Source organism: Nannospalax galili, unplaced genomic scaffold (genome assembly GCF_000622305.1).
Source record: "Nannospalax galili isolate Female #2095 unplaced genomic scaffold, S.galili_v1.0 scaffold930, whole genome shotgun sequence".
NCBI classification, from domain to species: Eukaryota; Metazoa; Chordata; class Mammalia; order Rodentia; family Spalacidae; genus Nannospalax; species Nannospalax galili.
In genome coordinates this window covers 619,308-632,086 of record NW_008329328.1, presented here as the reverse complement: position 1 = coordinate 632,086, position 12,779 = coordinate 619,308, and the positions used below count along the sequence as shown (strand labels likewise).

General features: G+C 35.9%; 1 protein-coding gene across 20 annotated transcripts in view; it reads left to right on the top strand.

Moving 5' to 3' along the window:
- Mlip (muscular LMNA interacting protein) overlaps nt 1-12,779 on the top strand; it is a 304,318-nt gene that overhangs the window by 179,074 nt on the left and 112,465 nt on the right. For all 20 annotated transcript variants that reach the window (XM_008836436.1, XM_029565153.1, XM_029565150.1 and 17 more), the window contains one exon: nt 8,340-8,384. In XM_008836436.1, the coding sequence (XP_008834658.1) occupies nt 8,340-8,384 (45 nt within the window). The remainder of the gene's footprint in view (nt 1-8,339; nt 8,385-12,779) is intronic.

Here is a 12,779-nt window from a genome sequence, read left to right as displayed (position 1 = left end):
AACTGGACCTTGCGTGCCTCTGATGTTGTGTCTTTAGGAGATAAAACTGGTTTCTCCAGAGCAGGCTGGTACAGCTGGGAGCCCTGTGTAACTCTCATATCCTCACTTTGTATTCTTTCACTCTTTTTAAAATGTTTATTTTATTTTATTTTTTTTTGAAGAGGGCATCAGATACCATGGAACTGGAGTTACTGATGGTTGCTAGCTGCCATGTGGGGCTGGGAACTGAATCCAGGTCATGTACAAGTATGGTCAGTATGGTCAGTGGTTTTAACTGCTGAGCTGCTGAGGCTCAGCCATCTCTCCAGCAACATCACTTTTTTTTGGACTTTTTTGAGACAGGGTCTCCTGGTAGCCCCAGCTGACCTGAAACTTGCTATATAGACCAGGCTGGCCTTGAAGTTACAGAGATATGCCTGCTCTGCCTCCCAAGTGCTGAGACCAAAGGCGTGTATTACCATACCTGGCTCACATCACTTGTTTTTTCTTCCTATGTAACCCAACTATAAGCAGGGCATGGCTGCACAGGGTTGAATTCTCAGCATTTGAGAGGATGAGGGGGAATTTCATGAGGTTGAGTGTAGCTTGGGCTATAGGGAAACTCTGTAAAACAAACAATATACCCAAACCAAAATCAACCAAACAGAAACATAACTAATAGAATTTCTTTGCTGTTAAAAATTTGTAACTTTTAAGGTCACATAAAATTTAGTGAGGAAGGCTTGAGAGAAAGGCAAGTTTTTTTGTTTGGTTGTTTTAAATAATATTTTTATTGATTCTTTGAGAATTTCATGCAATGTCTTTTGATTATAGAGACCCTCCTCCATCTCCTGTCGGAGCCACCTCATTTTCTACCACCCCTTCATCTCCTTTATTATTTTTTTATGGCCTATCAAGTCTAATTTATGTTTCCCAAATACTGTTGGGTTGAGTCTATCCCCTGGAGCATGGTCACCCTAGCCAGAATGACACCCTTAAAGAAAACTGACTCTCCTTTTCCCAGAAGCCACCAATTGCCAGTATGTCCTCAGCTAGGAGTGCAGCTTCTTGGCCTCTCACCCCACGTTTTATGCTGGGATTTTGCCTGGCTTGGGCTTGTGTAGGTCTTGTGCATGCTGTTGCTTGTGCTAAAGGAACTTCTCTGTTGTGTCCAGAAAACAAAATTTCCTTGTATTCATTCACCACTTCTGGCCCTTACAGTCTTTCCACCCTTTATTCTACAATGATCCCTCAGCCTTGGAAGGAGAGGGCATGATATAGTTATCTACTTAGTTCTGAGAACTCTTCAGTCCCTTATTCTTTGCATGTTGGCCAGTTGTGGGTCTCTGCATAAATTACCATCTTCTGCAAAGAAAAGCTTTTATGGTCAAAGTTGGTTAAGTGTCAGTTTTATGTTATGTCCAAATAGCAGAATAATAGTAACAGGGTCTCCCCTATGGCCTATGAGCTCTTTAGCCACAGGCTCTTGGCCTTGATAAGGGTATCAGGTATGAGCTCCATCTTGTGGAGCAGGTCTTAAATTTAATAATAAAATGCTTTGTTGCTCCTGTACCATCCATGCTACTATTACACAGGGGGCATATTTTGCTATGTTAGTCATTGTTATAGCTTGCAGAGTTCACAGCTGGGTAAGGTCAATGATTATTTTTCTCTTCTAGTAGCAGGAATAGCACTTTCTAGAAGCATAAAAGCTAGTCAGTAGGGATGAAGCTTTGAGATCAGTACCAACTTCGTTTCTCTATGTTTGTTCTATGACTCACATATATATTCTATTCAGTCATACCATCCAGGTTTAGTGTATAACCAAGACCCATGGCCTCATTTGGCATTTTATGGGAACCTTCTGGTCAACAGCTTCAAAAGGGAACCCATTCTTGGCATTGGACTTTTTACTTCCTAGCCTGTAGTGTTTGGTAAGGGTGTTGTCCCTTGTTATAGGGTAGCTCCATTTATATTTTAAAAAGTTTCTATAGTAGTAGGTTTCCTATGAAATTTTCAAAAGGACTTTATGTTAGTTATACTCCCTCCTTGAGCCTGCCCTCCCATTCCCCACCCCATTTAATGATTTTTATTCTAGATTCCCTCCCCACCTTTATACCACTGCACTCTATCTCCATCCACTCTCATACCTCTGATGACCCCTTTACTAGTTTTCTGACCACTATGGATTTTCCAGCTGAAACACACATGTAAAGATTCAAAGCTAACATCCACTTATGAGAGAGAACATGTGACCTTTGTCTTTTGAGGTCTGGGTTACTTCTCTCAGGATGATTGTTTCCCATTCCATTCATTTACCTTTGAATTTCATAATTTTGTAAATAATATTGAAATAATATTAAATAATACCCCGTAGTATAAGTGCACCATATTTTCATTATCCATTAAGCAGTTGATGAATATCTAGGGTGCTTTCATTTCCAGACTACTGTAAGTAGAGAAGCAAAGAAACAGATATGTCTGTCCTAGGATAAAAGTCTTTGGGTATATGCCTAAGAGTGGTATAGCTGGATCATGTGGTAGATCTATTTCAAGTTTTTTGAAGCACCTTCATATGGATTTCCATGGCGGCTGGATCAGTTTGTATTTCCTCCCACACCTTTCCCAGCATTGGTCGTTTGTGTTTGAATCTTAGCCATTCTCACTGGGGTAATATGAAATCTCAGTGTAATTTTAATTTACATTTTCCTGATGGTGAGGATGTTGACTATTTTTTTTTAAAAAAAACTTCTTAGCCACATTAGTTTCATCTTTTCAGAACTCTGTTTAGTTCCTTTTCCCAATTTTTAATTTTTTCACTTCTTTTATAATCCAAGTCTCTGTCAGATGTATGGCTGATAAAGATTTTTTTTCCCTTCTGTAGACTTCCTATTCACTTGAATGATGGCATCCTTTGTTGTACAGAAGCTTTAGTTTCATGCATTGCAAATGGTCCCATTTTTCAATTGCTGGTCTTAATGCCTGTGCTATAAGGATCCTTTTCAGAAAGTCCTTTCCTGTGCCTCTAAGTTCCAGTGTATTCCTGGAAATCCTATTGGATTTCTCCTCTGTCAGATTTGGGGTATCAGGTCTTATTTTGAGGTCCTTGATTCACTTGGAGTTGAGTTTTGTGCAGGGTGAGAGACAGGGATCTAGTTTTGTTCTTCTGCATGTAGCTTTCCAGTTTGACCAGCACAACTTGTTGATGATTCTGTTTTTTCTCCAATGTGTATTTTTGCCCCTTTGTCAAAAATCAGATAACTGTAAGTGTATACATGGACTTAAATATGGTTCTTCAATTCTGTTCAGTTGATCAATATGCCTTTTTTTTATGCCAGTATCAAGACGTTTTTACTAGTATAACTGTAGTATAGTATAGCACTAGTATAACTGTAGGATGGTGATACATCCATCTATTTTGTTGTTCAGGATTGTTTTAGGTATCCTGATTTTTTGTGTTTCCATATGAAACTTGAGATTTTTTTTTTTAGTTTCTGTGAAAAAATAAGTTGAAATTTTGATGGAAATTGCATTTAATCTGTAGGTTGCCTTTGGTAGGTTGGCCATTTTTAGAACATTAATCCTACAGATCCATGAGCAAAAGAGGTCTTTCAATTTTCTGTTATTTTATTTCGTTTCTTTCTTTAATGTCTTAAAGTTTTTATTTTACGAGTCCTTCACTTCTTTGCTAAATTTATTCATGTATATTATTGCTAAATGTGTTATCAGCTGTAGGGGCTTCTGGTGGTCTTTAGGGTCTTTTGTGTATAGAATAATACCATCTGCAAATAAGGATAATTTTACTTCTTCCTTTCCTATTTATATCCCCTTTTGCGGTCACCTCCAGCAGTGGCTGCTCCTTCGTTCTCATGGGCGTAGAGGCTGCTCCTCTGCTCACCCTGGGCTGGGGCCGCTCTTCTGCCTGCCCTGGGCTGAGGCCGCTCTTCAGCTCTCCTGGTGCTGCCTCCTGTCATCGCTGCTTCTGTCCAGTCCCAGACCCCAGGGATGGTGAGGAGACTGTGTCAGTGTAGCTGCATTCAGACACAGGAGACCAGGTTCATTGACAGAAGTCTGCTTTATAGCAGGAAGGCACAAGCTTATATGGGGTGGTGGCCCAATCACAGCACAGCAAGTAGGATACCTTATTAGCATAACAGACTTAGCATCCTATTAGCATAACAGACTTAGCATCCTATTAGCATAACATACTTAACGTCCTATCACAGAATAGCGGGTAGGATGCCTCATTAGCATGCTGGGTTTCAGATTACAGAGCCTGAATTCCTGGAAACCACATGACCCTGACAGTTGCAATATCATCCTAGGTTCAAGCCTGTCTCCCAAACCCTTTGTCTCCTTCACTTGTCTTATTGCTCTAGGTAGACTTCAAGCACTATACTGAATAGGAGTGGAGAGTGGACATCCTTACCTTGTTCCTGGTTTTAGTGGAGATGCTTCATGTTTTTCTCCATTTAGCATGACTTTGGCTGTTGGCTTGTTGTATATTTCCTTTGTTGTGTTGAGCTGTGTCTTCTGTAGCTCTCCTTTCTCCATGACTTTTATTATGAAGGCATGTTGGAGTTCTTCAAAGTTCTTTCTGCATCTAATGAGTTGATCATGTGATTTCTGTCCTTGAGTGTATTCATGTGTTGGATTTCATTTACAGATTAACATTTGTTGAACCATTCCTGAATCTCTGGATAAAGCCAACTTGATCATGGTGGATTAACTTTCTGATGTGCTCTTTCCTTTGCTTTGCAAGTATTTTGTTGAGAACTTTTGTATCTATTTTCATTAGAGTGAGTGGACTAAAATTTTCTAGTTGGATATTTGTCTTGGTTTGGTATTAGGTACTATTGGCTTTGTGAAAAGTGTTTGGAAATGTTCCCATTCCATTTTACAAAATAGTTTGAGGAGTATTTGTGTTCTTTTTTGGTCTGGTAAAATTCTGCACTGAATCCATCTGTTTGCTGGGCTTTTATTAGTTAGAAAGCTTATAACTATTGCTTCTGTCTCATTGATTATTATGGGCCTGTTTAAATTATTTATTTCCTATTGGTTTAATTTTGGTAGGTTGTACACATCTAGAAATTCATACATTTCTTCTAGGTTTTCCAAAGTATGTCCTTATGATTCTCTGAATTTCCTGTCTGTTGAAATTTTTCATTTCTGATTTTATGAATTTGAATCTTCTCTCTTTTAATTAATGTATCTATAGATTTGTTAATCTTGTTAATTTTTTTAAAGAACCAACTTTTGTTTCATTAATTCTTTGTATTGCTTTTGTTGTTATTGTTTCTAGTTCATTTAGTTTCATCCTTGATTTTGTTTATCTCTTCCCATCTGCAAGTTTTGATATTGTTTGTTCTTGTTTTTCTCAGGCTTTCCAGTGTATCATTGTTGTTAATATGAGATGCCTCTAAATTTCTGATGTAGGCATTGAGTACTATTATGTTTCCCCTTATGATTGCCTCCATTTTGTCCCGTTGATTTTGGTGCATTGTGTTTTCATTTTCATTCAGTTATAGGATTTTAAAAATTTCCTTTTTGATTTTTATTTTGACCAAATTTTCAGTTAGTTGCATGTTCTTTAGTTTCCATGATTTTGCTTACTTTCTGTAGTTTCCATTGCAGTTGTTATCTAGTTAAATTTCTTTGTGGTCAGATAGAATAGAGGATGTTATTTCAGTTTTCCTAAATTTGTTGAGGCTTACTTTATATCCTAATATGTGATTGTTTTTTGAGGTAGTTCCATGGACTGATGAGAAGAGGGTGTATCCTTTCCTGTTTGGGTGGAATGCTCTGTAGACTTTTATTAGGTCCATTTGAGTAATGGTGTCATTTAATTCCAGGGTTTCTCTGTTTGTTTTTTGTTTGTATAGCCTGTCTGTTGGTGAGAGTGGGGTATTTTAGTCACCTGCTATCACTGTGTTGGGATCAATTTGTGGCTTTAGACCAAATAGTGTTCTTTTATAACGTTTTGTGCCCCTGTGTTTAGTGAATGAGTATTTAGTATTGTAATATCTTCTTGGTGCTTTTTTCATTTAATAAGTATGAAGAGTCTTTCCTTATCTCTTCTGACTAGTATCAGTTTGTCAGAAATTCGAAAACGTGCTCAATTTTCTTCTTTATTTCCTTTGCCTTGAATAGCATTTTAAATCTCTTTACCCTAAGATGGTATCTATCTTTGATGATGAGATATGTTTCTTGGAGGCAAGAAAAAGATGAATCTTGTTTTCTGATCCAATATATTAGTCTGTGTGCCTTTGTTGAGAAACTGAGTCCATTAATTTCATGAGTTATTATTGAATAATGTTCACTGATTTCTCTTATTTTGTTGTTGTGGTATTCTTTCCTTAGACCACTTTTGATTTCTTGAATTTTTTATTTACTCCTTGTGCTTTCTTATGTGTGTGTAACCTCTCTTCAGGCCACAGTATTCTTTCTACTTTTCTCTGTAGAGCTGGTTTAATGGCCATAAATTCTTTAAATCTGTTTTTATCATGGACATTTTTCTTTCTTTTTCAAGTACTACTGATATCTTGCTGGCTATAATAGTCCAGGCTGGGATTTGTGGTCTTTTAGAACTTTGAACATAAGTCCCTACCCTCCTGGCTTTCAAAATCTCCATTGAAATGTCAGGTGTTATTCTGATGGGCCTGACTTTATATGTGATTTGGTCTTTTCTTTTTTCCTTTTCTTTTTTGTTTTCAATATCCTTTATTTGTTTTGTACATTTAATGTTTTGATTATTATGTGGTGTGGGGACTACTTTTTTTTTTGGTCCTGTCTATTTGATGTTCTGTATGCTTCTTCCTTTTTGTATGCTTCTTCCTCCTTGACAGGCATTGCGTTTGGATTTGGGAATTTTCTTCTATGATTTTGTTGAAAATGTTTTCTGTGCTTTTGAGCTGTGTTTCTTGTTTCTTTCCCTTCTATACCTATGATTTGTAGGTTTTTATCTTTTATAGTGTCCCAGACGTCCTGCGTGTTCTGTTACTAGGTGTTTTTATTTTTATTTTTTGTTTTTAGATTTAGTATTTTATTTGACTGGGTGATGAAGTTCTGCTGCCTTGGCTCAGGCCTTGATACTCACTCTCCCACTGGATCCATTCTATTGAGAACACTTTCCACTTAGTTTTTTTATTTTACTAATTGAGCTTTTGATATTAAGTTTTATTTCAGCTTGGCTTTTGTTTTGAAATTTGATCTCTTTATTAAATTTTATTTTCATATCTTTGTTTTCTTTATTTCATTCAATTGTGTTTTCATGAACTTCATCCTGGAATTTATGTATGTCCCCTTTGAGTCCTTTGAACAATTTATAATTGCTATTTTGAGCACTATCTTGTCCATCACCTCTCATCGTTACTAACTTTTGGATGAGACGTACTGTGTTGGTTATTCATACTGTTTGCATTTTGTGATACAAACTAGGCATCTGGAGTTGTGTCATTGGAGTGTTTCCTGGTACGAATATCTGGTCTCACTTTTGTTGGGATTGTTGTTTGGAGTATCAAGGTTGCAGAAGCTAAATGATTCTGGTGGCACATGGTGTCAAGGGTTGAGGAAGAGCCCTGGGACTGTCTACTTGGAGTAAGGGTTGCTTGAGCAACTCAGTCTTCCTCTGTTATGCCAATTTTTCAGATTGTGGACCAGCTGATTGGTGCCTGGAGTTCAGTCTTGGGGAAACTGTATTAATGTGTGAATGAGGGGCAGTGTCAGATGTAGAGATCTGTGCACTTCTGAGGCCAGGAACAAATTCTATGTGAACTTTAAAGATTTTCACTGCTGATCTTTGGAAGTCCAAAAGGTTCACTCATTTCTGTTGGTAATCCTTGGTTGGCAGGGGCTGGAGTCACATCGTGAGCACCATCCCATGTAGATCTGCGTAGAGGAAGTCATACTGTCTGTCCTTAGGCAGAAGTGAATAGGGTAGAGATCACAGATTGCCTCCAAGTCCTTGAAGACATGATAGATTTTTTTTTTTTGGTGGGGGGGGAGGTTGGACAGAACAGTCTTTTGGAGTGCCTACATGGCAAGAAGGAAGGGTTCTGGGAATACTACTATGTAACTGAAGAATTTCTTGTGTCATGTGGTAGTATTTATGAAGATAAGGAAGGAAAAACAACATTCTACATGCTGTTTATTATGTGAGCTAAAATGCACAGGAAAAGTCCTTTAAGGCAATATGCTGAGTTGCTTAAAAGAACCATTTCTTGCTCTCATGATTTTCTTTATTCCTTTATACTTTTAAAATTTAATTAATAAAATTAAATTAATATTTTATTACTAAATTGAAATACATTATTTTAGTAAAGTATCAGCTTTGCTAAATCATATCATGTTTATATTTCCAGGCAAATCTTTCCTCATCATCCTCTACTGTATCTGAGAGCCAGCTGGTAAGTGCCTTGTTATTCAGCCATAGACCTCCTTCTGAAAATCTTATTTCTCATGACAACATCACCTGAAAGAATGTGAGCAGAGAATACATAAGTTTATTCACTTACTTGTAGTCTAGCAAAATTTACTGATGTTTTATTAAAGCTCTGTGGTGGTTATCTCCTAGGTGACAAACAAAAGAACCTCATAGACCTTAACTGCATTGGCTCATGTCTGAACAGTGACTAGAAGAGAAGTCAGAAGATAAATATGACTGGAATTCATAGCGACAGATGGGTTCACATATGCCTTTTAGACAGAGTCTCCTTGTAGCCCCAACTGACCTGGAACTTTCTATGTACATCAGACTGGCCTTGATTTCACAGAGATCTGCCTGCCTCTGCCTCCCGAGTGCTGGATTAAAGGCGTGCACCACCATACCCAGCTCAGGATCACTTCTTGCTGAAGAGGCTCAAAAAATTTCAGGGAGACAGTTAAAACAATGCAGGGCTATTTTAGGATGCTTGGAAATCAAAGAGGTTTTCAGACAGGGGCGCTAGCATGTGATGGAGGCATTCACATAAGAAGGTTAGCATGGAGCAATCTAGATCTGTGATGAGTAGGAGAAACACAAGGTGAATGACAAATCTAAGTCACATATGCAATTTTAAATTTTGTTGTCACTATACTAAAATGTAAATGAAACAGATGTATTAATTTCAAGAATTTATTTAAATTCTAGATACATGATCACATTACTAGTATGATATTGATATATTTTTACATTCTATTTATGAGGCAAAGTCATTGAAGGGAAGGAAGGATTTTGCATGTTGATTCAACTTAGCTCATTTGAAGTGTGTTTTGAAGATCTGGTACTTCAATGGACAGAACAAATCTAGCATACAGAATATGTCATTTGTGGAAAAAATTAGGTTACAAAAGAGAATTGCTTTTGTGATAATGTTTTTCATGTCTTTTTAAAATTTATTTTTATTTTATGTGGATGAGTGCATTGTCTGCATGTGTGTAATTTCATCCGTGTCTTGCAAATGTTTTCTATTTTTTATTTTTGTGGTGGGTAAGAAATTGAAATGAGGTAATTAGATTCTTAGATATTAAGAGTTAAAGGTTTTTTTTATATCTTCAAATATTTATCATCTAAAACATTTTAAATTCCTAAACAATACATACCTTCAGTAAAATTCATAAAAATTTCTGGTAAAGCAGTTTCAAGACAGGAAGACCAGAGATTATAGCTTAATATTGACTTCCCCTCTCTTTGTATTGTGTTGATGTCCTGCACAAAAGAATTAAAGTATTTTTATTTGTAATACCCAAAACTCATAAAAATATATGTTTGATGTGTAAAGTACCTTGATCCAATCAATTAAAATGTTGATATTTATTCATATAATGGATATATAGTGTCTTTGAATGTGTTCAGATCAGTAGAAGATGGTATGGTACAACTGAAAGGGGGCTACAATGGGTGTCAGAAGGTTCATCGCTTCCTTCTACCATCACTCCAAGTACTGGGCCAACAACATGTAAAACACAGCAGGCCAGAGTCTGATGTCAATTTCCTAAACTGAACAATGGAAGTCTTTAATTATACACTTCCACAACCCCTCAAGAACTGAATCTATGGTTACTCACATAGTGAATGAAGTCATTGCCATGGAAACAAATATTGCAATTGCATATAAAGTTGAATAGTTCTCATTTTAAATAAAGAAATACTAATTCTTTGAATTTTGAAAATAATATATTTGTTTCTTGGCAATGGTGTTTGGAAATCAAGAATGTTTTGAACACTTTTATGTGAAAATTTGTTTACAATAATATACAAAATACATATTTTTAGATGTAGGTTGATGAAATGCATGCATGTGGATGTATGTACCACGTACATGATATTTCAAAAAAACTATTTCAAAGGATTGTATATGTGTATATCATAGTTTCATAAAATGAGGCATGGTAAAAACGATGTGTGAGTGCATGAAAATCACTGTTTGTCTGATAAAACTGTCCTGTGCTTCTATTTGTATTTTTCACGTGAAAAATAAAATACATTGCTTTGATGTTCATGATGATTTCTTTGCATTTAATTTAGACCTTTTCTCTAAAGAGTTCAAGGCATTGCTTAATGAAGTTTTAAATTAAGTTTTAATCTCAAAATTCTCCTGAGATATAGATGCTTTTGTGAAGGAATTGTTTTCAAGCAAACTTATCACAAAAGTGAGCATGTCTAGGATTGATAAAATCATTCAATTAAGTCACTCTGGTCTCTAGTTTATGACATGCAGCCCATATTTCAGGAACTTGGAATAGATTAAATCAGAATAAAAATAATTATATACAGCATGTTACTCTTAAGTAACATCATTAGGGAAGTTATAATTTTTCATTTTTATGAAAGTTTCCAATATTTTTCTACGATGAATAATTCTGAGATTAAATTTGGAAAAATATGAGTAAATAGAAAGACCTTTGAAAAATAAAATGATTATATCTGCACATATGTATCTACATATGTACTTATAATGCACATGTATAGATGATGCAACAGATAAATATGTTTAATATGCATATCAGTCTATACATATATGTGTGTTTAGCACATTAACCAATATTTAAGAAATATGATAAATTAGTAAACTTATATGGATAAATTTAGCAATTTTGAATTAAATACGCATTTATTTACTATGACAATTATTTGACTCAGTTATAGGGGGAGAAACATTGTAATTTCATTTAAGTGAAAACACATGACAAATTGCTATTGTAGCACAAATTTAATATAAATCTCAAGTTGCAGAGATTTGACTTTTGAATAATGCTGTAATTTTTAAATTTCACCGTGGCCTATCTATTTGCTTGTTGTCCTTGACACTATGTAGCTCAACAGAATCATGATTTCGGCTCTTAAAATATGTTCAGTTTTCCACAGTGGATGTACCAGTTTGCATCCCACCACCAGCAGATTAGGGTTCCCTTTCCCCACATCCTCACCAGCATTTAGTGTCATTTATTCTCTTAATCTTAGTCATTCTGACTGGAGTTAGATGAAATCTTAAAGCAGTTTTGATTTGCATTTCTCTAATTATGAAGGCTGTTGAACATTTTTTAGGGTGTTTCTTAGCCATTGTTATTTCTTATTTTGAGAGCTCTCTGCTCCATAGCTTATTTTTTAAATATATATTCATTTATTTATTATTTTTATTTTATGTGTATGAGTGTATTGCCTGCATGTAAGTGAGTGCACCTGTGTCATGCTGCAGAGGTCAGAAGAGGGCTTCGGATTCCCCTGGAACTGGAGTTAAGGACATTTCGTAGCTGCTGTGTGGGTGCTGGGAATCAAACCTGGGTCCTCTTCAAGAGCAGTCAGTGCTCTTAACCGCTGAGCAGACTCTCCAGCCCCATCCATAGCTAATTTTTAATTGTCATCATTTGTTTTCTTCCTAGTTCAGTTTTTTGATTTCTTTATATATTCTGGATATCAATCCTCTGTGGATGAATAACTGATGAAGATTTTTCTCCCACTTTGTAGGCTACCTTTTAACTCAGTTGTTTCCTTTGCTCTACAAAAGCATTTTAGTTTAATGAGATCCCATTTGTTCATCGTTGACTTCAATTCCTGAGCAACAGATAGATGTCCAACTTAGAAAGTACTTTCCTGTACCTCCATCTCGGAGGGACTGCCTATGTCATCTTCAGACAGTTTCAGTGTTTCAGGTTTCAAATTGAGGATCTTTGATTCATTTGGAGTTGATTTTTGTGCAGTTGACTCCATCTCCTTGTGTCTTCCTCAATCTCTTTCTTCAAAGATTTAAAGTTTCCATCGAATAGGTCTTTAATGTCTTTGGTTAGGTTTATACTTAGTATTTTTAGGTTATTGTGAATGGAAGTATTTCTCTGAACTTTTCTTCTGATTGCTTATTTGTACATAGAAAGTCTGTGATTCTTGTTGACTGATTTTTGTAACCTGCCACATTGCTGAAAGTGTTGATCATTTCAAGAAATTTCGTGGTGGAAATTTTGGGATTCCTTATGTATACTATCAGATCATCTGTAAATATGGATAATTTGGCCTCTTCTTTTCCAATTTGTACCCCTATAATTTTCTTCTCTCATCTTACTGCTCTAACTAAAGTTGCAAGCACTATATTGAAAAGAAATGAGGATAGCAGACAGTCTGTCTGGTTCCTGATTTTAATGGGAATGCTTCAAGATTTTCTTCATTTAGAATGATGTTTGTTATATAGTCTTAATTATGGTGAGGTATATTCCATCCAGTTCAATTTCCTCTAAGACTTTTATCATGAATGCATGTTGAATTTTTGTCAAAGGTCTTTTCTGCATCTATTGAGATGATTCTCTCTCTCTCTCTCTCTCTCTCTCTCTCT